This window comes from Ochotona princeps, chromosome 12 (genome assembly GCF_030435755.1).
Source record: "Ochotona princeps isolate mOchPri1 chromosome 12, mOchPri1.hap1, whole genome shotgun sequence".
In the NCBI taxonomy this organism is placed as follows: Eukaryota; Metazoa; Chordata; class Mammalia; order Lagomorpha; family Ochotonidae; genus Ochotona; species Ochotona princeps.
In genome coordinates, this window is record NC_080843.1 from 36,391,554 (window position 1) to 36,418,470 (window position 26,917).

General features: G+C 39.8%; 1 protein-coding gene across 2 annotated transcripts in view; it reads right to left on the reverse strand.

The window, feature by feature from the left end:
- Positions 1 to 26,917, reverse strand: part of TDRD3 (tudor domain containing 3) — a 131,244-nt gene that overhangs the window by 95,610 nt on the left and 8,717 nt on the right. For both annotated transcript variants that reach the window (XM_058670669.1, XM_004577438.2), the window contains one exon: positions 1,461 to 1,545. In XM_058670669.1, coding sequence (XP_058526652.1) covers positions 1,461 to 1,545 — 85 coding nt within the window. Of the gene's footprint in view, positions 1 to 1,460; positions 1,546 to 26,917 lie in introns of those variants that run through there.

The window sequence follows — 26,917 nt, forward strand, 5'->3', positions numbered from 1 at the left end:
TCAAAACTCTATCCTGGATTTCAATGTCATCTGTTTAATATTTATATTCCCCACTTTACAAAGAAAGATAAGGGACTCTCCTTTAAAACATGAAGACACATAATCTTAACGAAATACAAAGCAAGCCTGAGCAAGCTACTTTTAGAAAGCTCTGTTGTTGAGGTTAGCCACAGACTGGCATCAATATGCTGGGTTCTTTACTAACGATTTAAATGCTCAGCTCAGAAACAAAGATCACACAATAGACTTACTGAATACAATTCAAGCAAACTGAAAGATAAAAGCTAACAACACAAATTTCATCTCTTCAAATCAAATTTAGTTTGTTAAATATAAACTGATTTGTTTAAAAGAAATCCACGTATTTATTTACATGTTAAGTGTTCATGGCACCCACATTTTGCTTCTGTATCAGTTGTGCCACGATGGATTTTTCAGATAAAATTTTCCTAGGAATTTCACCAATTGATCATCATAATATATAAATTTCACTACTAAAAGATTGTTAGTACATAAAAACATTAAAAAAAAAACTACCAGAGGATTAACTTCAGGATTAGAAAAAACATAGGTTTGCCTAAAGTCCAGGTGCAATGGCTCAGTTGGCTAATCTTCCACATTCAAGTGCCAGGATCTAATACAGCTGCTCCACTTCTTATCCAGCTCTCTGCCAATGGCCTGGGAAAGCCACAGAGGATGGCCTAAAGCCTTGGAACCCTGCACTCGTGTGATAGACACAGAAGAGGTTCCTGGCACCTATCCAGATCAGTTCAGCTCAGGCCATTGCAGCCATTTGGAGAGTGAACCAGTGAATGAATGATCTTTCTCTTCATCTCTCCTTCTTTCCTTAGATCTGCCTTTCCAATAAAAAAATTAATAATTCTTCAAAAAAAAAAAAAAGACTTGCCCACAAATTTAACTTCAGATAATTTTGGTAACTCTTGGAACAAAAAAACAGCCGAAAGCGAATCTAGTTATGGGTCAAGTGGAAGAAGAGGTGAAGAAATTACTTACCAAAACATTAACAGTTATTATATATGCTTAATATGTACAGGTTTAGTGTTCTTATTTTGTTTTCCTGTATTCTCTAAAATGTTCTACAACAGCATTACTTTTATTTTCATGACAAACACAATAGTCAAAAAGCTAAAGCCTAGGTAAAGCAGCCTCAGTAAACTAAGCAGCCATTGTTTGTAAAGAACCAGCTTTTACTAACATTTTATAGCTATCTTAAATGTTATGCAATTTTACAATTAACACATGAATGAAAGGATTGTCCTTCTTCATTAATTTCTGTATAATACATGTTAATCAGTTGCCACGAGACTACAAAATTCAACACTACTAAAGCATAAAATGTACAAAAAGATGTTTTCCATACTACTTATCACAATTTTGTTTAGAGACAATCTTCATGAAAACAGATTTAAAATGTTTATGAGTTAATAAATGTAACCTACATTGAGAGCAATCAGGATGATGTCATTTACATTCACTTTTTCAGGAGAACTTGTACAAGCTTCAATGCCTTCATCTGAAAGATACCTGTTAAAATAAATGAGTTAACATTACCTAAAAGCAAAATTAACCCAAAGTCTTTCTTTAAACCTACATGTCCATTTTTTCTCTTTACTATAAAGTGCTTCTACTAAGTCTTCAAGAATTCATAAGAACAGTGTATTATGAAAAAAACTAGATTTTAAAATTTGCATTACCATAAACTCATATTAATCTGTCATAACATGTCTGAATATAACCTAATTGGTATCAGTCTAAAAAGAACTACCATGGTTTTGCTAAAATTGAAGCAAGAACGAATATCCAAATTACAGCAAAGTTTTGGTAGAAAAATGGCAAAATTATCAATGCTTTATACAAAGTTTATCAAGAAATATTACAAAGAACTAAGCAACTTAAATTCATTTTAAATATGAAGAGGATTTGGACTTTCTAATATAGCCTCACATGCCAGCATATCATATGAGTGCCAGTATGAGTCCCAGCTACCTGGCTTACCTAGTGCCCTGCTAATGCACCTGAGCAAAAAGCAATGGAAAATGGCCCAAGTCCCTAAGCCCCTGCCACTATAATTACACCCAAGATGAAAGGTCAGTTTCTCTCTTCTCTCCTTCCCCTAAACCCCCTTATTCCACATTAATAAAACAAAACTAAAACAAACAGAAACAGCAAAACAATATGGGGACAACATTGTGGTACAGTGGCTCAAGCTACAATTCTCAATGCAGGCAAACATCAGTCTGGCTCTGATTTGGTCACGGCAGTTATCTGGAGAATGAACCAATGAGTGTAGGATCTTACTGTATCTCCCTTCTCTTTCTCTATAACTCTACCTTTCAAATAAACAAATAATAAAAGAAATAAGTAAATAAGAAAAGAAGGAAGGAGATGCTCAAGATATTTCAGATAAATCCTACATAGTGCAGATCAATCTGCAAAGGAAAAACAATTTATCTCCTTTTTGCTCAATTGAAAAGGACAACTTATTAATAGAAGACACACCAGCCAAAATCATAGACATGTCAATTGGTTCAGGTGACACAATTCAGTGTGATCAGAGTCAAAATTATTGTACCCAAATCAGCTATAGGCAAGAGTATAACTTTTATTGGAAATTTTAAACAGTGAGATTTGCAATGGGAGATGACATATGCATTCCTGAAAACAAGGCTCAATCAGAGCAACAGCTAGCAAGAAGAAATGCTGCAAAAGTAATCCAATCAGCAGGACTGGAAAGAAAAAAAAGGCAAGGTAAAAGTTTTTGGGGATGCTCAACACATTTTGCTTCTTGACTTTGTGGAGGTAAAATAACAATAACAACTAATATTTGTGAGAGTGTTTAAACAAGGTTATAAACCAAAGCTGTAGCAGAAATATGTCCAAAATATTTTGACAGGAGGCCCTCCCTCACTCCAACAATGCTTCCAATGGAAAGCTGTAAGGTCTTTCTGATCTGATTCCTTTTGACTTTCTGGTTTTCTAATCTTAATTTCAAAAGACTAAAGTTTCTTTTGCAAATAATGCATAGAAAGGCTGCACTGACAATTTGACATGGTTAAACTCTCAGGACTTAACTAACTGGCTGCTATGATTTCTTAAAACATGTCTTGAACCTGATGAATGTTGAAAAACAAAAGAATTTTTAATTGTACCTTGTAACACCATTTTCTATTCACTTTTTAAAGTCTCTCTGTCCTAAGGAAAGACTTCTTGATATATGGAATCCTTATTTATTTCCTATTTCTTGAAAAACAGAATAAATGATATCAAAACTTATCTTCTCGCATGCTTAAAAGGATAAGAGTAAATAAAGTTATCCACGTGCTTTCTGAGAAAAGCTGCTTAAGTGCCAATCTACTTCTATAAGAATGTGATGAGCTATGCACTGTTGTTAAATAACAACTGACTTCATCAATGTTCTATAACACTATAAACTCTCTTTGGGTTCATGATATGCTGGGAAAACAGAACCAGAACCAGAAATAATGAGTTTTTAAGTTCAGTGGAAGCTCCTCTAAGTTAATTGCTTGGGCAGGTCCCAATTTCCAGGTTGTATAAGTTCTTTCTTGATTATTACTCATATTCTGAAAAAGAATCACAGGATTTAAGTTTTATGGCTTTATTGTGTAATTACAGAGAAATAGGAGACCCACCCACATCTATCCCCAAGTAACACCTGTGACCCTTTGTTGTGATGTGTGTTCTGCCACACTATGATTCTTGTGAATCTAAGTAAATTTACATTTCAATTATGATTACTTAGGACCATGATTTGACAGCATTTTGACTTTTTCTTGTAACACAGTTGTAACTGAGCCAAGAAGCGAGCTGAGAGCAAGGAGACCCATTCCTTCGCTCTGTCAGCCCCACTGACAACTGTGCACGGATATGCAAATGAGATAGTTTGGTACTGGGACGTTTTCCTCTAAAACTGATATCTAGAAGCTAACATAGCATACCTTATGGAGGAAAAAAATACTAACACTTTCATGCTGTCATTTGAAACACATCTTTCTGGGATGCTCCTCCCAGAATGCAAAATATCATTCTAAACAGGTATTGTCCATTGGAGGCTTTATTGGAGTGAAAAGATTGCTGCTTGCGTCACAGTGCCGATGGCCTGCAAACATCTGGAACTGTTGATCACCTCCAGGAAAGTGGAAGGTATTCCAGGACCATTTACAAAATTTCCTCCATGGAAGCGTGGTGTGTGGTTCTTTATTAGCATTTGGTGCTTGAGTAATTTTCTTTTACCTATTTTTGTTCATCATATCACATGTTCTTTTGGGTTATACTTTTGTGTGTATTGCAATATCTCACGCGACTTCTCATTTGATGAAAAGCTTTAAAAAGACCCTGTGTGTCCTAGAAGGATTACAGTCACTGAGGTTGAAACCGTCACCAAGTATTAGGGAAAATAGACTGCTCTATCAGGTTCAGTGTGATACTCTTTGGTACGTACTGGACAGCTGTCAGAGACAATGAACCTAGGCTAACCATAATTTGGGAGGTTAAAATTAATCTTCATTTCTGTAAACATTTAAAACTCCACAGGAATAAAGTAAGTGATAAAAATAAAATTTTGAATGCCAGAACCTACTTCAAGATTCAAAACATTAAAACAAAAAATGGGGAAAAAAAAAAAACTAAGAACCAGCAGCCTAAACTGTAGTCATTGGGAAACAAAGGAACTTAAAATTGGAGCAAATACAGCAGATTCACCTGTGTGCCTGATGGCCCATCAAGGGAAGGGAAGAGAATTGTCATCAGTTCCCACATGTCATCTCTAAGCAGGGGAAAACCCAAGGGCAAAGCCCCTGCAGAAGCAATGGACTCCAGGGAGTTACTGTTCACTGAAAGACTCAGCGGAAGCACACATTTATCCTCGCTAGTGGAGATTTTCGAACAAAATAATACAAAACCCCCATTACAAAACATATGTGAAACTGCTTTATTGACAAGCAGAATACCAAAGGACTAAATTTCACATGATAAAAATCAGACTGTTTCTCTGTAATTTTACTTTCAAATAATGCAATTAAAATAATTATAATTTAATACAATTTTATAAAAGGTAATTTGGAAAAAAATTTTTAGTAAATAGGAGTTGCTAAAATTCTGTCCTAGAGTCACTTAATTGGTAATCCTAACTTCTTTACTTCAGAAATAACAGTTTTAAAGTGAATCATCATCTATTAATTTGGGCATGGAGGGCCCTTTTTCTACAGCACTAATGAATTCAGTAAAGTCACACAACCTAAGTGCAGTCACCAGAACTGATTTCAGCTCATGCACGGATGTCACTTGACAAATAAAACAGATACTTTCAAGTCACAGATCAAGAATCTTAATGTGCAGAAACCTGATAAAACATATACTATCATCTTATTTTCACTTCTTGGCTCCAGACAGTGGTTCTCTATTGCCACCTTTTCTCATCAGTAAGGAAGAGTGAGAATCATATGGCCTTTGACCTGTCTCTGCAAACAGAAAAAACTCCCACATCAAATTGCTTCATTGGACCTGCTGTATACAAAACACACACCCCATTTAAAGGGGTAGCCCTAACTCAAGTCCAATTCACTGTATGGGTAGAACAGAAAATAAAGCAGTCATTGTCAAATCTTAGTATAAAGGCAAGCAAACAGGTTTCACTCACTTGTGCCACACATACATTGTCATTTACTATACCTACTAGTTGTTTAGGTTATTTGCTACTTGCTCCTATTCAATTCCAAGTGACACACAGTGTCATGCCAGAAAGATCTCTCAAATGATCTTAACATTCAAGACCCAAAAGGAACAAACTAGCTTCTGGGCTACTGTGCTGACTACCTTCATTCATTCTATTATTGAGACTTTCCATTGGTTTTTTAATTTGTTCTACTGCGTCCTTAATTTCCAATAATTTGGCTTGATTTTATTTCAGTGTTCCTATTTCCTGTGTGATATATTGCTTAAATTCCTTCATGTGCATCTCGTTCATAAGGAGCTTAATAACAAGTGTTTGAATTCTCTATCTCCCATTTTCTCAATGTATTCCTCAGTTAACTCTGAGGTTGGCAAAGACTTTTGCTCCTTTGCAGGAATCTTCAGTAATACTAATTGTGCCTCTCTCTCTTTTTCTGCTCTTGGTCATTGAACTTTTGATGAGCAGCTTCTCCTTGGGACAGGTTTCTAAGCCGTGTTGCCCAGTGTGCAATTTGATTTTACTTATTGTGATTGGTACCCAGTTCTTTGTTTGCAGTTACTTGTGCCACTCCCTCCAGCGAGTTTCAGATCTATGCTCTTATGTTAGACTTCCACCATGGACTCTACCTTCTGTGATCCTGTGCTGGGGCTGCACCACTGTCTGTATAACCTTTCTCCCATTTCCTGTTCGAGCAGTTCCAGGATTAGGAGACACCAAGTGTCCTAAATAGCTAGGTTGTTGGCAGTGCTAATCTTGCAGGAACCTGCTGGCTGTTATGTCTGAGGGCCACACAGACCTATTTTGAGTTGTAAGTTGCCAAAGACTTATTATTATTTCCCCTGTGGGTCCAGTGCAATGCACTGAGCCCAGTGAGTTTGCTCCCAGCTCAGCTCATGCGCAGCTCACTCTTGTCCCTGCAGCCTCAAAGCCTTTGCCACACTATACAAAATGACGCCTGATGTGCCATTCGTGGATTTCTTGATCTGCTTGCTGGCTGTTAGGTCTGGGCGTTATCTGAACCTATTTTGGGTCATTGCAATGCACTGAGCCAGAAATGAGTTCACTCACAGCTTAGTGCCTTTGCAGTCCTGTTCCATAGCCTTTGCCTCCCTGATTTGGCTCTACTGGGAGTCTCGGTTGTGAAATTTACCCTGTTCCTGCACTGCCTGTTTGGAATCTGCTGTTCTGTCTCTCCTTCTGGTAAAATCAAACAAACCAGCAGGATGGACAGTTCTTGGTCTGAGTTCGTCTCCTGAACCCCTCCCCTCCAGTGAACTCCCCTTCCTACATGTGGTTTCCACCAGTGAAATTCAGATCACTGCTCGCTGAATGCTGCTGAGGTGACTGATCACTGCAACACCACACCATTGTCTCCCCCTGCTTTCCTGTGTCCATCAGTAACCTCTGCCCTCAGTCTGTCCTCTCCTATTTTCTGGAACGTGCCCTTTCTGCTAATGTTTCTCCATATGTTTATAAGTGCCCTTGCCCTATTCCACCATCTTGCTTATTCTTAATAAGGAAACAGATTTCAACTTCGTATTTACAAATATAACTTCAGAAAAATACAAGAGATAGGAACACATATCAATTATTTATTCATATTCAACAACAAGATTAGTTAAGGCAATAAGGCTAATAAAATTTGCTTCAGGTAACATGGTAGAGATGAAATCATTATATTCAGTAAAGCTTACAGATACATTAAAATAACAGAAAAGAATATAAATTGGTATACCAGCAGAAAAATCAAATGAATCTGTGGAAGTCCATCCCAAATCTCTATTAAGCACAACAAATAGGAGGATCAGAATTCTACTAAATAATTCAGAAGAGGGCGCACTATGACAAATGGTAGAAAAATGGCAGGGAGGGGGGAAGTCTAGTATTTTTCACAAATAGCTGAACAGTCAGGGCTGGGTCAGGCTGAGGCCAGGAGTCAAGGAGTTTAATCCAGCTCTCCCACATGAGTGTCAGAGACCCAAGCACTTGAGCAATCACCTGCTGCCTCCCAGGGAACAAGAAGCTGGAACTGGCGATGAAATCAGGACTCAAATCCAGGCCCTCTGAAAAGGTATGTGGGTATCCCAAGCAAATCTTAACAGCTACAACAAATATCAGTATCCACAAACAATTCCTACGTGAGACAACATGAAATGTCTTGTTATCCATCATGATAATCTACACTGACCAAATTACAGTACGTCACCCACCAATCAAATCAACTTTTTAAAGACTGAAAGATTATAGCAAGGAAAACTTCCAGGGAAAATGTTCTGTCAAGCTATATGTAATTCAAAAATTCTAAAGATAAAGCTCTGAAAAATTAAAACCCTTTAATTTTGTTTGTTTAGCATTTCCTTTAGAAGAGTATTAGGTGATGAATCCTAAAAGATGCAGTACTTAAACGGACCACTAGATGACAACCTTGTTTCACAATTGAAATACAAATACATAGTTAGAAGCTAAGACACTAAACCAGGTTTAAAGGTTTCTGATACTTGTTTCTTTGTTGGGAGTAAGGATAAAAGAAAAAATAAAATAAAACACTTGGATTTTTTTTTCATAGAAATGTGACATAGTCCTTTTACCCATTCAGTAGGCATTCAAAAGGCACCTCCCTATAGGAAAAAGAACTGAAGTGTTTCAGCAATTTTCTGTCCTATTCTGCATGCATCCTTTGGAAATAGATAATTTTAAGTACCATAAACAATTAACTAATGCTTTTTTGTTGTGGAATAGTTACAAAGAAGATTTTTAACATTATTCCAACAGTTGCTTTTGACACCAAAATAAATGAACATGGCAATTTTAAGGCAGTAACTATAAAACGGTAAGAAACAGCAACTTCTATTTTTATTATAAAACTCAAAATATTAAAATATTTTCCCAGAACCAGCTGTTTAGCTTAATAGTTAAGATGCCTGCATCCCATATTGGACACAGCATGCCTTTTCTTGCAAAATATTTTTTAAAAAAAAAAACACAACACTGAAAAGAACTGGGAAGTTGTGTTGTAGCACACTGAGTTAAGCCTCTACTCAAGACATCTGCATCCAGTTAGCAGAGTGCTAGTTTTAGATCCAGCTGCTCCATTTATTATCTCATTTTCTAACAGTGTACCTGGAAAACATGCGACTCAACAAATCAAGTTACTGGCTTTTAGCTTTGACCTGGCTTAGTCCAGGCTGTTACAGCCACTTGGAGAGTAATCCAGCAAGATGGAACATATCTCCCTTTTTTGTTCTCTTTCTATTTTCCATCATTCTGCCTTCCAAATAAATAATTTCTTAAAAACACAATAAAAAGTATTCTTGGTTCTAATAAGAAATGAAAATAATGAAATGTCTAGCAATGAAAGGAATTTCTTCAAAGGCTATAACTAATAGATAATTTAAAAGTATATATGTGGGCCTAGGCTGATAGCCTAGTGGCTAAATCCTTGCCTTGCATTCTCTGGGATGCCAGGTGGGTGCTGGTTCCTCTCCTGGCTGCTCTACTTCCCTTCCAGCTCCCTGTTTGTGGCTTGGAAAAGCAGTTGAGAACGGCCCAAAGCCTTGGGATCCTGCACCCATGTGAGAGACCCAGAAGAAGCTCCTGGCTTCAGATTGGCTCAGCTCCAGTCATTGAGGTAACTAGGGGGAGTGAACCAGCAGACAGAAGATCTTTCTCTCTGTATATACTTCTCTCTGTGTATCTGCCTTTCCAACAAAAAAATAATTTTTTTAAGTGTATATGCTCCATTACTGGTAAACATGAATTACATATTTCTAACATGCTACTCACATGTAGTATCTATGAACTGAATATGTCAATAAGATTTTTATTATTAATTATTTCATTCATTTAAGTATTTCAATTATACCTATAGATGAGCAGATATTGTTTTAATAAGTTATACTATTATTGTAAAAGCTTATGCCCTAAACAGAATTTACAGTGTAAAACATAATGGCATCTATTTTGTACAATCTTCCTAACATTCAACATTAAAATGTAAAACAAAGACATCAAGGCATAGCTGGTGAACAATTTAAACATAAATGGAAGGTGGTGTTCAAGTTTTTGAAACTGAAATGATGCAATAAGGTTTCATTTTTTAACTTATAAAACATATTTTGAATAGCCTGAGTAGTCCACAGAAAGTTACAGCCATGTCCTAATCTCTGGAACCCGAAAATGAAAAAGAAATCTTCACAAAAACAATTAAACTGAAAATCGTGTGTTCAAGGCATTATCCGGATTATCCAGTTGGGCCACAAATCAAATAAGAAGTGAAAAGCAAATTAAGTTTTAAGACACACACCCAGAGGCGATTCACAGACATGGCAGAGGCTGTATGCAGACAGACACAAAGTGGAATGAGGCCAATAAGCCATGGGATGCCAGCAACCACCAGAAGGTGGCAGGCCAACTCACTGATTCCTCCAGCAGCTTTTGGCTGGGACCTGTTGAGCTGTTCAGAAAAACAACTCTGGCCGGTTTAAGCCAGTAGTAGCAATTTGTTAACAGCTGTCAAAGTAAATGAATATATCCATTAAGATTTTAAGTAATTATTTAAGAAGTACTGACTCAATCAAGTGAAAGTATATTTTAAAGACTATCCTTAGGGGACAGTACTTTTGTGCAGCACATTAAGCAGCTGCCTGTGTACCATCTGGGCCCAAGTTAGAATCCTGGTAGTTCTACTCCCAATCCAGCTCTCCGCTAAGGAGCCTGGGAAAGCAGTGGAAGGCAGCCCAAGTGTGTGGGCCCCTAAAACTACAGGGAAGAGAACCAGAATGACCTCCTGGTTTGGGCCTCACCCAGCCCTGCATGTTGTAGTCATTTGGAGAATGAAGCAGCAGATTAAAGACGTGTCTCTCTAGAGGCCAGCATTGTGGCATGGCAGGTAAGCCCACTACCAAAGGAGTTGGCATCACCTATGGGCACTGATTCAAGTCCCAGTTACTGCACTTCAAATCCAACTCCAAGCTAACTAATGCCTGGGAAAGCAACAAATGGCCCAGATATATGGACCCTGCATTAGGCTGGGAGACCCAGATGAAGCTCCTGCTTCCTGGCTTGTCAGTCCAGTGGAACACCGCTCGTGGATGGAAGATTTCTGTCTTTGTATCTCCCTCTCTCTCTCTAATTCTGCCTTTGAAATATATAAATCTTAAAAAAAAAGTTTTTCTGTGCCTCTCTCCCTGCCTTCCTTACACCCTCCTTCTCCCCATTCCAATTTTGTCACCTTGTCTTTCAAACAAATAAATTAAAAAAAAAAAATTATCCTTAGCTTAGAATCTATGGCAGATATTTTGTGTACATTTTAAATGCCTTGATTCATGAACTCTTCATGAATTCATGATTTTAATGACCTTGACTGGTTGGTTTATGTCTACAAATAAGATATAAATTATAGAGGAGCATGATAAAAAATGTTAGTGGACCTTTTAAAATGTAGAGAAAGGATGAGTGTATAAATCAAGAGCACCGTAATGTGTGGAAGAATAGTGTAAGAAAAGACCAGAGATTAGAGGGAACTAAGCTTCAACACCCATTGACATGTGCAAGAGCCAAACGGGTTGAGGGACAGACTGGACTAATCTGCTGCACATACTGGCAAACCAGGGTGGGGGCGGGCCTGCTGGGGGTTATTGTGGGTCGCTCTGACGAGGCTGCAGATCCCACTGGTTTATGTCAGGGCCGAGTATGTGCTGGGCAGAACCAGGATGGACTGCAACACCCATTGGTTCCAGTGCAAGTCGGGACTGAAAACAGAACCAACCCAGCAATTGCAACCACCAGCTGATCATGGTGATGGACTGTGCTGGACCCTGTGCTTGCTAGAAAGCACAAGAATCTAGTTTGGGAATACCTCAAAGTTTCTTTGGGGATCTCCCCAATCGAAAGGCCGGACTCAGAATCCTAGCCAAGAAAAGACAGAAGACAGAACAAGTCAATCAACCACCTCAGCTATATGTTGGCAGTGAAATACTAGGCAAATGGAGACTCTATGATGAACTATGTCAATCAGTGGATTCTTCAATGACTTCATCGTGCTCGGAGTGGCAAGACTGGCAGCGATCCATAACTGGTGAACTATCAAAACCACTTAAGCAAGTATCTCAGAGCATGCCCCACATCTGGGACCTGAGGTGGGTGGGAAACTGGGTGGGGATTCTCCCTCAATATCCCCCTTTACCTCAGATACATGAAGGAAACAATATGGAAATAATAGTCTTACCCAATTCCCTTTAGCCCTTGAACCTTTTTACCATAATTAACTATGTAAAGATTGTTAAAAATATAATAAATTTTTTTTAAAAAAATAAACACAATTTTCAAAAATTTTGCACCAAAAAAACCAAAAACAAAAACAACAAAAAAAAACCAGAGAATGGATCCTTAAACTCTGTCTTTCTATATCTCAGATTGACCTCTGACCCCAACTGAAAACAAGTGTCCAGTTCAAGCTCGGCAGAAAAGGGTACCACCTATAACACAAGAAACAATACTTATCAATAGAACTGCATTCACCACAATTTCATACTCATATTATACAGAATAAAAACCAAAATTACCCAAAATAAACTTATAGAAAAAGGAAAATGAGTCAAACCTGATCCTAAACCAAATGATAGAAAAAAGATTAAGTAGACCTAACAATGTAAAATTTGGGAGAAAATAAATTCAATATATAAAGATCTGAGAACACAAACAAGAATTTTGTCAGATAAGTAATATTTTTAAAGAATCAAATGGGAATTTTAGAAGGAAAAATTTCAGAAATAAAAGACACATTAGAAAAACTGAACAACAGAGTCAGCATAGCAGAAAGATAATGAGCACAGCAGAAAAATAAATCTTCTAACATATCTAGCTTTTGCCTGCAGTATGGAAATGTGGTCAAAAGTACACAAAGTTATAACTGCACCGAACAACAAAGTAGTTATAAGTGAACAGTTACAAAGCAGACTGAGCGCCAAACACAGATGTTTACGATCCACAATCAGGAAGACACAAGGACATCTACCCAGAACAGCATGAATAGAGGGCAGAAACACCATGCTGAAGGGCATCAGTATAAAGACTAAAGTACAAAGTACAAAGTATCCACCAAACACTCCTCTCATTACCCATGAGCACAGACAGGCACAAGTAGCATTCTTAATTTGATCTTAGTCAAAAGGTCAAGGAGCAGTTAAGTATTTTAAATGAGTTTCTTAAATAACATAAAAATTACAACAACAAAAAAAAAACACCAACAAAAATCACAATGGAGATAATGTCTAAAAGGGGAAAGAAGATGGGCCTGAAGATGTGGGTCAATGAAAACTTGTGACTGTAAGTTCTCTCTCACAATCAGAAAAAAAAATCATATTAACAATGATAAGTTCTTGAAATTTCAAACTTTGATTTTCAAAAAAAATTTTTTAAATTTTATTTGGCACAGACAGACAGAACTCCCACTGGCTAGTTCATTTCTCAAATGTCTGCAATCATCAGTCATAGGTTATGTCAAAGCCATGAACTCAGTAAGGTTTTCAATCCTGTGTGACCCAGACTTAACTAACTGCACATTCACTTGCCACCTCCCCAGGGTGTCCAATGGCAGAAAGCTGGAATCAGGAACAGAGCTCAGACTCCAAATTCTGAAACAGGATGTGGGTATTAACTGTTTGGCCAATTTAACTGTTTGACCAAGCCAGCAATTTAACTGTTTAACCAGCAATTTAACTGTTTGGCCAAACATGTGCCTCTGAAATATGTTTATTATATTTAACCTCTGAGCTTTGCCATCAAAAACAAGAGGAACTTCAAAAAAAAAAGTCATTCGAGCAATTCTAGATTCATTTATCAGAGTTCTAAACAAATTAGAGTATATGAACAAAGGTAGAGTAATTTCCCAAAACTAATACAGGAACTAAGCAGTGAGACTTAAAGAGCATAGGAAGGAGGGCTCCAGATACAATAAACAGGGAAGAGAGAAAATATCCAGACACATAACTGAATCTTCAGGATACCAAGGTTACAAAGAAAAGATTCTTGAAACTTACTGAGGGGAAAAAAAACGCTAAAGAAAGAAACAAGAATGAGGCTGGCACCAGACTTTCTATGATTTATGCACTCAAGTCTGTGAAAGAAATGACTTCCTCCCATAATTCTGTAACTACCCAAAAACTACACAAGGTAAAGTTAAAGAAAAGAAAAAAAAAAAAAAACAGTTCAGGCAATGGAATGAATCCCTAAGAAACTTACTATTATCCACTGATTCGTGGGAAATTAAATTACATGAGGATATAGTCTAACAAGAAATGAAATAAACTCAAGAGAATGAAATCAGAAAGAGCTATAAGTTAAAATTCCAGAAGAGAGATATAGGACAGGTTAATCTAAGACTACTAATAATTGGATCAACATTCGTTAGAAAATAAAGAGAAAGACTTACTGGGACTGTATTCTGACAGTTTCCCTTACATCACATTTAATAAGAATCTAGCTTTTAATGAAAAAATATTTGCTAACTAGAAAATTCTTCAGCGCTTTAATTTTCCAAATTTAGCAGTTTACTAACCTAGAATGCTTGATACCTCCTGACAACACGTAACTTTTTCTGCAATCCTCCTCTTTTTAATCATTTATAAAAGTATCAAGTAAGGGCTCATGCCTTGCATGCGCCAGGGTTCCTGTCCCGGCTGCTTCACTTTCCTGTCCTTTCCTACCCCTGCTTGTGGCCTGGGAAAGCACTCTGAGGAAGGCTCAAAGCCTTGGGACCCCGAAGAAGCTCCTGGCCCCTGATCGGCTCAGCTCTGGCCGTTGCAGCCACTTGGGGAGTGGACCACCAGATGGAGGATCTTCCTCTCTGTATGTCCTTCTCTGTAGGTCTGATTTTCCAATAAAAGTAAATAAATTTTAAAAAAAGTATTAAGTAAAACATGATGACAACCTATTCTGATATTATCTTTTATATTTTTACTTTTCTCTAATTAATCAAGTAGCTGGCTATATATATATATATATATACCCCTTGCTACAATCTGAAATGAAGTTCAGCTTATTTTCATGATTAAAGGAAATTTATCTCAGAGTTTTAAAACTCAAAGTAGAAAATTAACAAAAACCATTCTACTAGGGGCCAGCGTGATGGATCAATTGGCTAATCCTCCAATTCCAAGCACTGTGATCCCATATGGGCACAGGTTCGTGATCAGGCTGCTCAACTTCCCATCCAGCTACCTGGTTATGGCCTGGAAAGCAGGTTTTTACCTATAAACCAACTTGTGCTACAGAGGAAACACAAACAATTAGAATCCCAGAGAATTAATGCCTTCCTCAACATTTTAAAATTAACATCTGAAAAAGAAGATAATCACCAAATTAAATATCACAAAGTGAAAAGGCAAAACCAATAAAAACATTGTACAAAAATAAACGAAAGAAAATACAACTACAGTTAACTTTAAGAAGCACAGTCAATTCCATTATGGCCCTCCAGAACATAATGGTATTTTTGCTTGTTAAAACAAAAGAACTGGACCACATTGCATTCAGTTTTTACTCAAAAGTTCCATGTCACAATGATCAAAAGGTACACACAAAAGAACCTTTGATCAGTGATAAATCTGGGACAATGAGTTAGCTTTTATTATTTCAAGTTAAGAGTAGAAAGGCAATAAAGGCAATATTCTGCCACATAGTGCAAAAAAATTATAGTACTTAGGGAAGTTTTAAGGATGATTAAAAGATCAAGAGAAACATTATTATATTGGTGATTAACTCCATATTCTTCATAATTGAAAGGCTCTATAAAATCACAATACTGAGAATCACAGTTCTAAAAAACAGCAAGAAAGGGCCCAGCAGGGTAGCCTAGCAATTAATCATCGCCTTGCATGCACCAGGATCCCATCTGAGCACCAGTTCATATTCCGGCAGCCCTGCTTCCCATCCAGCTCCCTGCTTGTGCCCTGGAAAAGCGGTCAAGTATGGCCCAAAGCCTTAGGACCCTGCGCCCATGTGGGAGACCTGGAAGAAGCTCCTGGGTCCTGGGTTTGGTTCAGCTCAGCTCCGGGCATAGTGGCCACTTGGGGGATGAATCAGTGGATGGAAGATCTTCCTCTCTATCTCTTCTCCCCTCTGTATATCTGACTTTCCAATAAAAATAAAATAAAATAAAATAAAATAAAATAAAATAAAATAAAAGCAAGAGATCACTACATTCTACTGAACAATCAAAACAAACCAAGCTTCAAATCATGGTTTGTCAAGATTTATCTACTTTACTATAAAGTCAGAATTATACAAAAACAGAAAGCTAGAACTTCCATCCACTAGTTCATTTCTTAAATGGTCACAATGCCCAGAGTTGGGCCAGTCCAAAGAGCTTCTCCCATGTCTCCTATGTGGGTGCAGGGCCCAAGGCATTGATCGGGCCATCCTTTACTGCTTTCTCAGGTCATTAGCAGGGAGCTGGATGGGAAGTGGAGCAGCTGTGACAAGAACTGGTGCTCATTTGGGATGCTAGTGACCACAGGTGGAGTATTAGCCTTACATCAACATGCCAGCCCCCAAATAACAAATTTTTAAACCCAACATACAGTTGGCGATGCAAAGAAGCTTACATGATCTAACTTCTAGAAACCAAGCACTCCTTCCCTGGAAAGAAAGGATTTGCAGTTGTTCCATCCACATCAAATGAAGGGGAAACTATTATATTGTGCATTTTAAAAAATAAATACATAAATAAATAAATAAATAAGCCAAACTAGAAACTTCTTGAAGCTATGGTTTGGCTTGACAGATTAGAACCTTAACAGTTTCCAAACACAAGATACTCTGAAACTTTTCAGTTGTCACTGAGTTCTTCAATAAGTGCTCAGGTACTATATATGCCGAGAGGTTGAGTGGGAATTTAAACAAAAAGTCTAGCTGAGGCACTCTGGCTTTTTAACTACAGAAAGCCAAGTGTAGGCCAGTGGGTCTGAGAAGTATCCAAGCAGTTTTTCAGGCTTTCAGCTACAAAGGACTATCACCACGGAAGAGGGGGGGAAAAAAAGGTTTCTTTCCCTAAACTACCACTCTGTCAACTTCCAGCACTCGAAGCTTTCAACTACCAAAATCAAAGATGGAACAGCCGAGAGAAACCACTTTGGGCACTCTAGGGTAACAGTAATCACATGCTGAAAATGCTGTTGGGAAAGCTAGCAAAAGCCATACCACATACTCCAGGTACTCCAGGCTCTAACAAACAGGCAACAGGGGCAGCAAAGTTCTCTTAAAAGTACACAAAGTAGCCTGAGCCATGAGCTTGACAACTAGAGCAGTAAAAAACAAAATACATATATCTATATATAGATATAGATATTTATAAAAAATATATGTGATATATATATTATATATCATATATAATATATGTGTTATATATATTATATATGGTATATAATATATATAATATGTATGGTATATATAAATAAATATATATATTTACATATATATGTAAAGGTACTTCAAGAAGTTCATGGACAAGTAGAATAAACAGTAAGTTTAATTTTGGGTGGAAAATATTTCTAATCCATGTATAGTTTCTTTGCAACAGGCATTTTCCATGAACTTTCTGAAGCTCCTTCATGGATCTCCCAAGGTTTCAACAGCAGTAGGTTAAATGTGAGGCAGGAGCATTATCATTGTCCTGTTGGAGAGCAAGTTGTGAGCTCACCCTCAAAGCACTTGAGGATAATAGTAAGCTAAGTCTAACTGAAATAAACAAACAAGCAAAAATATTCACAGTAATGAGTCAGTCCTTACCTGAGAGCTAAAAGGGCAGGGAAATGAGCATTACTTCAATCTGCATAGTTCTTTCATACATAATTTAAACTTACATGGCATACCATAAAGCAGAGGATACACATAAACAATAATAAAAGAAGAAATATCAGCTGAAGGATAGACACTTGACACACTGAATAAAACCACTGCCTGCAACATCAGTATTCCATATGGATACTGGTTCAAGTTCCAGCTGCCCTACTTCTGATCCAGCTCCCTGCTAATATGCCTAGGAAACCAACTAAGAAGATAGCCCAAATCTTTGGACATTTGTCACCCACGTGGCAGATCCAGATGGAGTTTCAGGTTCCTGGCTTCAGACTGGCTCATATTCCAATGGTTGCAGCCATTTATCGGGTGAGCCGGCAGGGTGAAGGCCTATGTCTACCTCTCTATGTCTCTCTGTACAATTCTGACTTTCAAACAAGTAAATAAATAAATCTTTAAAAAAAAAAGTAGTCAATTGAGGAAGAGTCAAAGTGAGCAAAATGCTAAAATTAACAAGCATCTAAGATTTATTATGGTATTAATAAAAAGATTTCATAGAATTAGACAGTAAGACAAAATAAAGCATTTCAAAAGACATGAGAACTATAATAAACAGAAATGCTAAACATGAAAAATACAAGATCAGAAATAAAGAATTCAGGCCTGGTGCGGAAGCCTAGCTAAAGGCCTCGCCTTGAACACGCACCAGGATCCCATATGGGCATCAGTTTGAATCATGGCTGCCCAGCTTCCCATCCAGCTCCCTGCTTGTGGCCTGGGAAAGCAGTCGAGGACGGCCCAAAACCTTGGGACCTTGCACCCACGTGGGAGAACTGGAGGAAGCTCCGGGATCCTGGCTTCAGATTGGCTCAACTCCAGCCGTTATGGCCACTTGGGGAATGAACCGCTGGATGAAGATCTTCCTCTCTATCTCTCCTCTCTGTATATCTGCGTTTCCAATGAAAATAAATAAATCTTTTTTAAAAAAAAATTAATTCATTAGATAGATTTTAGACAGTTTTGACACAAAAGAGGAAAGGTTTACTGAACTGGAAGATTGCTGGTTAATAGTAGAAAATGAGGTACATAATTAACAGAACGGAAAAATCCAAAATAACAAAGAATCTAACAATAAATTATCATTAAGGTTCACAGACAAAAAAGTAAAGCCAGAAGAAACAAATGAAAAAAGGAAAAACTGCATAATTTCCAAAACAAATGCCCCGCTGATTTTTGTGGCTGCCAAACTTGAAAGACAGTAAGCCCCATTACGATGGTGCTTTCATGATGGAATTAGAGCCATCAGAGCGCCTTCCTCTCCACTCTGCCCAGATGAGGAAATGATGAGGCATTCAACTTGTGATCCAAGGGGCCATCATAAAGAACTGAATCTCCCAGGATGCTGGGTCCAATCCTTGGTCCCTACACCCACAGGGGAGACTAGAAGATGATCTTGCTCCTGTCTTCGGACTGCTTCAGCTTTGGCAGTTACAGTCATTTGAGAAGTGAATCAATGAGTAGAAGATCTCACTCTTCTTCTCTCTCTGTAGCTCTGCCTTGCCAATAAAAATAAATATTTTTTTCAAAAAGTACCTTTCAAGAAAGAAAAGTAAAAGATTTTTATTTGTAAGGCAGAGTAAAATAAAATCTTTTTAAAGAAAAATGAAAAACAGAAAATACACATTAAAGCCACAGTTCAATAAATAAATTAACTGTAGCAATGACAGCATACATGTAAGCTATGCCAATGATTACACTAAAAATCACATGGCTAAAACTAAAGGACTGAAAACATTTAATACTGAAAAGAAAACAGAAAAATGATATTGTTCATACATTCTTGATGAGTACATAAAATGTCATAGTCCCTTTGGAAATAAAACTTCAGCTATTTGTTATAGAATTAAGCACAATTCTACCCTATAGTGCAGCAATTCTACTTCCAGATATTACCTAAGAGAAGTAAAAAAATATGCCCACAAAAATACAAGACTGTTCACAGTTTTACCTATAATTATCAGATAAGGGGAACAACCTAAATTGCGTATTACCAGAAACTGAGTAAACAAAATGTGCCATATTCAAATGCAGAATACTACTCAACAATAAAATGCTGGTACAGGTAAGAACATAGAAAGAACAGAGAACACAGAAAAAAAATTTTCTCCATTTATGATGTCTACTTGCAGGAACATTCACCAATGATGACAACTTTTAGAAAAAAGATGACCCAGCCCAGTAGAAGGGACAGAACGGGAAAAAACTTTCTTGAGAGATAAAAACATTGTGAACTTGTTTAATATGATAGTACATAAATGCATACAACTATCAAAATATATAAGCACTAAACACTTCATAACTATGTATCTTAATATGTTATCATCCCAAACTTACAAAAGAAAAATCCGATTAGTTCATTTATTCAATAAGCATATGTTGAATCCCTACTCTGTGACAGACATCCTGGAAATTCAAGGATAAAAAAACCATGGTGTCTGATTATAGGTAGCTGCAATGATCATTAAGCTTGACTGTTTCTCTCAATACAAATACTCACAGCACACAGACTGTTAAAGGAGTTCAAAGGAAGGACACCTATTTCCCATTAAAGACGACCTCTTATAACAAGAGATAGTTGTTCTTTGAAATGTTACACAAGAATTCACTAACTTAAATGGAGCAAAGCATTCCTGGCAAAGAGGGCAAGATGAGAAATGGTACAATGGCAGGGAACAATACACTAGATTTATAAGAGATACACAAGCAAATTGATGTTGTTACAGTATTAATACTAGGTCAGTTGTATAAGTGGTGCCTCTACCCTCCATGCCACAGTGTAGGCCCCTGGAAAATATTAAAAGAGAGAGAGAGAGAGAGAGAGAGAGAGAGAGAGAATTGCCCACTGCTGAGTACAGGAACCAGGGCTAGGGATAGGTCAGGTTGGACTGGGTGACAGGACTCGCCACAATGTATGGACCAGGTCTGTGGGCGGTTGGGCTGAGCTAACACACAGCATCCATGGTAAGTATTATACCAGGAGGTAGATAATACAAGTGACATTTTTAAAATGAGCAAATTGAGGCCAAGCAGTTTAGAAATGTGCACAGGTTTACAGTTAATTAACAGCAGAGCCAAGACTGACCTCAGCGCAAAAGTGGTGATGCTCAGAGCCCACACTCTTACTTACCACCTCTACGGCTTCTTACATAGATGCAAGTCGAACTAAACATTAAGGATACAAGCAACAGCTTTGTAACTATTTTCTCTTTTTCTCAGTAATCCCTCATAACAATTCAGCTTTGTAATGAGATTTTAATTAATTCTAATTCACTAATTAATTTTAGTATAAATGTTTATTCAAAAGCATTTGATTCATTAATCTCAGTTTCAAAAACAAACTGACTCAGGCCTTCAAAGCCAGGCTTCAGTGGCATTTTCACAAAGCTCATTTCTGACCCAGTATTATCAAAGTGTGAGTTTTTAGCAAATGGGGGGACAGTGGTGGGAAATGAGGGAGTAATACTTAGCAGACATCAGAGCAACAAACACATTGAATATAGTTCAGGAATCAAGTTTAGCATGTCTCCACTTCGATAATACATGTCTGACATACACATAGGTCTATAATCATACATTTGTCACATATGTGCTTGCTTTAACATTACCAATAACCATAAACAGTTCAAATTACACAGAAATGCTACTGTGATAAGGCAAAACATTTTAAAAATAATACTTATGCATTTTTATTTGAGAGGCAGTTTTACAGAGAAGAGGATACAGAGAGATTTTCTATCTGCTGGTTCACTCCCGAATTGGGAGTGGCCAGAGAAGAGCCAATATGAAGCCAGGAGCCAGGAGCTTCTTTGGGAATCCCATGTGTTTCAAAGGCCCAAGCACTTGATCCATCCTCCAGTGCATTCCCAGGCCATAGGCCAGTAGTGAGATCGGAAATGGGGCATCCAGGATGCAAACCAGCAACCATATGAGCTGCCATTCTGTAGGCTAAGCCACTGCACTGCCCCAACATAAAACATTTTAAAAACCACCAATAGTCCAATTTAATTTTATTTTCTACTAAAACAAGGCAGGAATAATCCAAACCAAGTTGTTAGCCAATACGATAATGGCACAGATACATTTCATAAGGCCAACCCTAAACTAAGTTATAACTAAAAGCACAAGTTTTAAAATACATCAAAGGAAGTCACCATTTCATTACAGACGTGACTATTCTTTATTGTGCCATACTAGTTAGTAACATTATGATTAAATGTAAAGTTTACAATCTCCCTTTATAAGTAAATATAAACCATTATTATGAAATGCAATATCACTTAGAAAAAAGGGCTACGCAAGTTGAAAAGCCCTTTACAAACAAAATTATCACTAAAAATATTTTTCCAATAAAAAAAACGTTAATTCAAAATAGGATTAAGGGTTCGGGCCTTGGGTTTGGGGGCAAGTGCCGCTCCTCACAGTGTGGCGGCTGTGGGGGGTGCCCCTGCTGGGTCAGACCCAATGCTGGGGGCTCACGCCAAAGACAGTGACGCAAGGCAGTGAACGAATCCTCGGCCTCACCGGCGGCCTGCTCTGGGGTTTTTTAAGATATGTTCGCTGCCTGGGGACACCCATGACTAAGTCCAATTTTAGTGTAGGTGAGTAGTGAATCTTGGGTGATTCCCAGCGACAGGGTCATGGAAGGTTTAGGCATGCGTGGGGACTGAGACCTGGTGGATTGGAGGGAAGTACCCAGGAGACAATTACGGTTAGTCAGATACACCAACCCAATTCGGAATACAGAAATGGCCTGTTTGCCTAGAACATCACTGATCGTCACACACCAGCCCACACCAATGCTATGGATGGGGGCCTCTTTGGCAGTGATGGGTACCATTACCCAACTGTTTGGTGGAGTGGTGGAGTGGTCACATTTGGCAGGGTCAAGACTGTATCCAGCACGTGAGAGAACTTGGTCTGGGGGTAGACTCTATGGGGTTGTGTGGGCCCAACCCTGTGGAAATACAAGCTCCCCTAGTTGGACACCCTAACAGGGTTGAAGTTCCCACCAAGGGGTGCATGTGCTAGAATGGGGGCTGCGTTCTATCTAGGAAACAGTTGCAGTCAACCGAGGCACTAGTGTGGGCTGGGATTGGATGCACCAGGCCAGTTCAGACCCCAAAACCATCTGGTGTCATGGAGAACCAGGGTAGATGTGGGACTGACTAGGCTGGGTCTCAACCCCATACTGAGCCATGTGTGAGCTATATGTGGGTATGGACGAGCCATGGCTGGGCTGAAACATCCAACAACAAGAACCAGAACGGGGTGAAAGCCAGTCGGGAAAAGCCACTGTTCCTGCTAGGACAGGAGGTGAACTGAGTAGGGTTGGCTCAAGGACCCCCTGGCAAGCACAAAATCTGGCATTGGGAGGGGTTCTGATGGAGGAGCCTGGGCAACTCCTCTGGCAGGACACAGTCCCTGCAGGTAAGCTCAAGAAGCATGACAGGAAACAGCCCAGAATAGGCCATGGAAAGTTTCCCACTGGCACACATTCGGCATGGATCAGGGGCAGACCAGGCTGAATCAGTTCATGTCATCCACTGGCAAATCCGATCACCAGAACAGAGTGTGGGTCGAGCCGGGTTTGGTTGCGACAAAACCAGTACACATTATGGAATGCCAGGGTGAGGTTGCCTGTACTGGATTTGACTGCAGCACCCAACCAGCACACGTGAGATCCAGGAAGGGAGGGACAGAGCTGGCAGGGGGATTAAGGGGCTGGTCCCCTCGCCGGACAGCTACTCCCACTGGAGAGCGTGAGCTGGGATGGGGACAGACCAGACTAAGCAAGGCTGCAACACCTGTGCACTGAATGTGGACTGGATCAGGGAAAAGCCAGGCTGGGCTGATTATTCCTGTGGGTGCAAGCATAAATTAGAGTGGGTGAGGGATGTTTGGGCTTGCCCACAGCATCAGCTGGCAGAAGCTGGCACTGGGGACTAATTCTGTCAAGTCAAATCACAGAATGACCTAAAGAGTGTATAAACCGGGACTGAAAGAGACCTGGGAGGGAAAAAGTGGGTTCCCCCTTCCCGGGTCACTATTCCCGTGGGAGGGCATGAAAGCTAGGACGGGGGCTGAGGTGGCTAGACAGAGAGGCACTCCACATCCGTGAGGGCTGGATGATTGAGTTGGTTAGATGGAACTAAGCTTCAACACCCATTGACAAGTACAAGAGCCAAATGGGATGTGGGACAGACTGGTCTACTGCTACACATACTGGCAAACCAGGGTAGGGGGTGGGCCTGCTGGGGGTTATTGTGGGTCACCCCGACTAGGCTGCAGCTCCCACTGGTTTATGTCAGGGCCGAGTATGTGCTGGGCAGAACCAAGATGGACTGCAACACCCATTGGTTCCAGTGCAAGTCGGGACTGAAAACAGAACCAACTCAGCAATTGCAACCACCAGCTGATCGTGGTGATGGACTGTGCCGGACCCTGTGCTTGCTAGAACATACAAGAATCTGGTCTGGGAATACCTCAAAGTTTCTTTGGAGATCTCCCCAATTGAACTGCTGGACTCAGAACTCTAACCAAGAAAAGACAGAAGACAGAACAGGACAATCATTCATCACAGCTATATGTTGGCAGCGAAATATGGGGCAAACGGTGACTTTATGATGGACCATATCAATCAGTGGACGACCTCATCGAGCAAAACTGACAGCGATTCATAACTGGAGAACTATTAAAACCACTCGAGCAAATATCTCAGAGCATGCCCCACATCCGGGACTTGGGGTGGGCAGGAAACCGGGTGGGGCTTCTCCCTCAATATCCCCCTTTACCTCAGATACATGACGGAAACAATATGGACATAATAGTATTATCCACTTCCCTATACCCCTGATCCTTTTTTTCTAACTGCAATTTACTATGTAAAGATTGTCAACAACAATACAATACAATACAATACAATATAATAAAAACAAAATGGGATTACATTCAATCACAAAAAAGTCACTCTAATCCAATGGCATCACTGAGTAAAAATCTTAAAATGTGTGCAGATAGAACAGAATTACTGCAAGGGTCTGGTCAATGGATAAATGCCACCTAAAAATAGCTACCGCTGCATGATGGGAAAGTTACAGAAACTAAGGATAATATTTAGAAACTTTTACAGTAAGCTGACACTGCCACAAGGTTTTACAGTTTACAAGAGTACTGATCTATGACGAATTTAAACTGGCAAAACTGTCAATTTGAGAATCACTGCATTAACAGGAGCTTTGGGAATCTCTTTCCAGTAAATGTGAAACTGAAGTTGCTGGAAACCAGTGACCCAATGTTTGGCACCTTCCTCAGCATACTCACTCTTAGGCTCTTCTCTCTGCCATCACTCCGTTTGCTGCAACTGAAAGCCAGATGTAGCAGCTATTCTGCTCTGACTACGAAGACAATGATACCTCAGGGTAGTGCTCTTCAAACTTCAATGTGCACAAGAAATCACTGAGGAAATCTTGTTAAAATACAGATGCAAATTCAGTACATCCCTGGTGAAGATTACAATTATATGCTTGTAACAAGCTACCAGGTGATGCCAATGTAGCAGACACAATAAGACAATAAAATAAAAGAAACCCAGGTCCCTACATGACAGCACAAAAAAGGATTATCCCACTGTTGTGGGTTGCTTGCTGATTGAAGGAAAAATAGATATTATGAGGGCCTCTGTAACAGGGAGGCTCTGTTACATTTGCCTAGGTTTCTCTCTAAAGCAGACTTAAGAAAAAATTAGGGCCCAGGGCAATGGCCTAGCAGCTGAAATCCTCATCAAGAACTCACCAGGATCCCATGTGGGCGCCGGTTCGAATCCTGGCTCCCCCACTTGTGGCCTGGGAGAGCAGTCAAGGACAGCCATGGGCCTTGGGACCCTGAACACACTGGAGACCCAGAGGAGCTAGCTCCTGGCTCCTGGCTCCTGACTTCAGATTGGCTTAGCTCCTCCTGTTGCAGCGGCTTGGGGAGTGAACCATCAGACAAAGGATCTTCCTCTCTGTCTCTCCTTCTCTGCATATCTGCAGGCCAGAACACAACATCCACCAGTACACACAAAGGGCAGACTGCTGGGTTAGGGCCTAGAACCTGCTGGCACACATGAGATCTGGTTCTGGGAGTGGATCTGGTGGGGGAACTTGGGGGGAACTTCCCTGGTGGACCATTGCTCCTATTGGTGAGCATGGGAGTAGGCTGGGTGTTGGTCAGGCAGGCAGGGATGCTTCACTTGTTATCAGGTGTGTAGGCTGGCTCTGCAGCGGGCCAACTGGGCAGAGCCAGATATACAAATAGCACACTGGCATGTGCAGGAGCCAGGATGGAGAGCGGCCATGTTGACCTAGCCTAGCTTATCACAACTACATGCTTGCATGAAAGACAGCAAAACCAAAACCAACCGAAACAGTAAGAGTTGGGCCCAGGGAGTGGGCCAAGCCAGGCAGTCCAGGTTGTAGCATCTGAAGGCAAAGGTCAAACTAGGTGATGGGTTTGTCAGGTGGGTCGGAGCTACCAACGGCATGTGCAAATATATGGCTATGAGCAAGCCTGGTCGGGGAGCTATGTAGACACACCTGCTGGGCTTCAGTTCCCACTACTGAGTGCAAGAGTTGGAATGGGGGTAGTGATCTGGGTCGGACATGGCTGAAGCATCCCTCGACATGGATGTGGACTGGGTTTGGGGTGTGCCAGACTCAGCTAGGTTTCAGTATTTGCTGATGTTTATAAGTCCATGGTAAATGCAGGACAGGCTGGGCAAGGCCTCTGTACCCACTCAACCACGCGAGAGCTGTGTCTGGTTGTATATCAGGTGTGGTTGGGCTGTAGCACCCAACAGTAAAAGCTACAATGGGTGTAAGTCAGCTGAGCAAGGCAACCGTTTCTGCCAGGACAATAATTAGGCTAAATCAAACTGGATCAAGAACACACTGGTATGTGTAAGATCTGCCACTGGGAGTGACATGAGAAAGGAGCTTGAGGAACTCCTCTGTCAGGACACATCTCTGCAAGAGAGCTCAAGAACCAAACTGGGAGCAACCCAAACCAAGCCAGGTTACAGCAGCCAACATACTAGTGAGTCAGGTCTGGAAGTGGGCCTGGTTAGGCCAATTCAACTCACTGCAAATGTGAGTACCAGAACAGGGTACAAGATGGGCCAGCCTGGGTGACAACACCAGCCATTCACACTTGGGCCAAGACTGGGGACTTGCTGTGCTGCACTAGGCTGCAGCACCTGCCAGCATGAGCTAGAACTAGAAGCAGATTGGGCCAACCCAGACAGAAGAAATCACTGGAGCATGCTGAGGTCAGGCAAGCCATGCCAGACTTGCCCACTGCTCTCACCATTACATA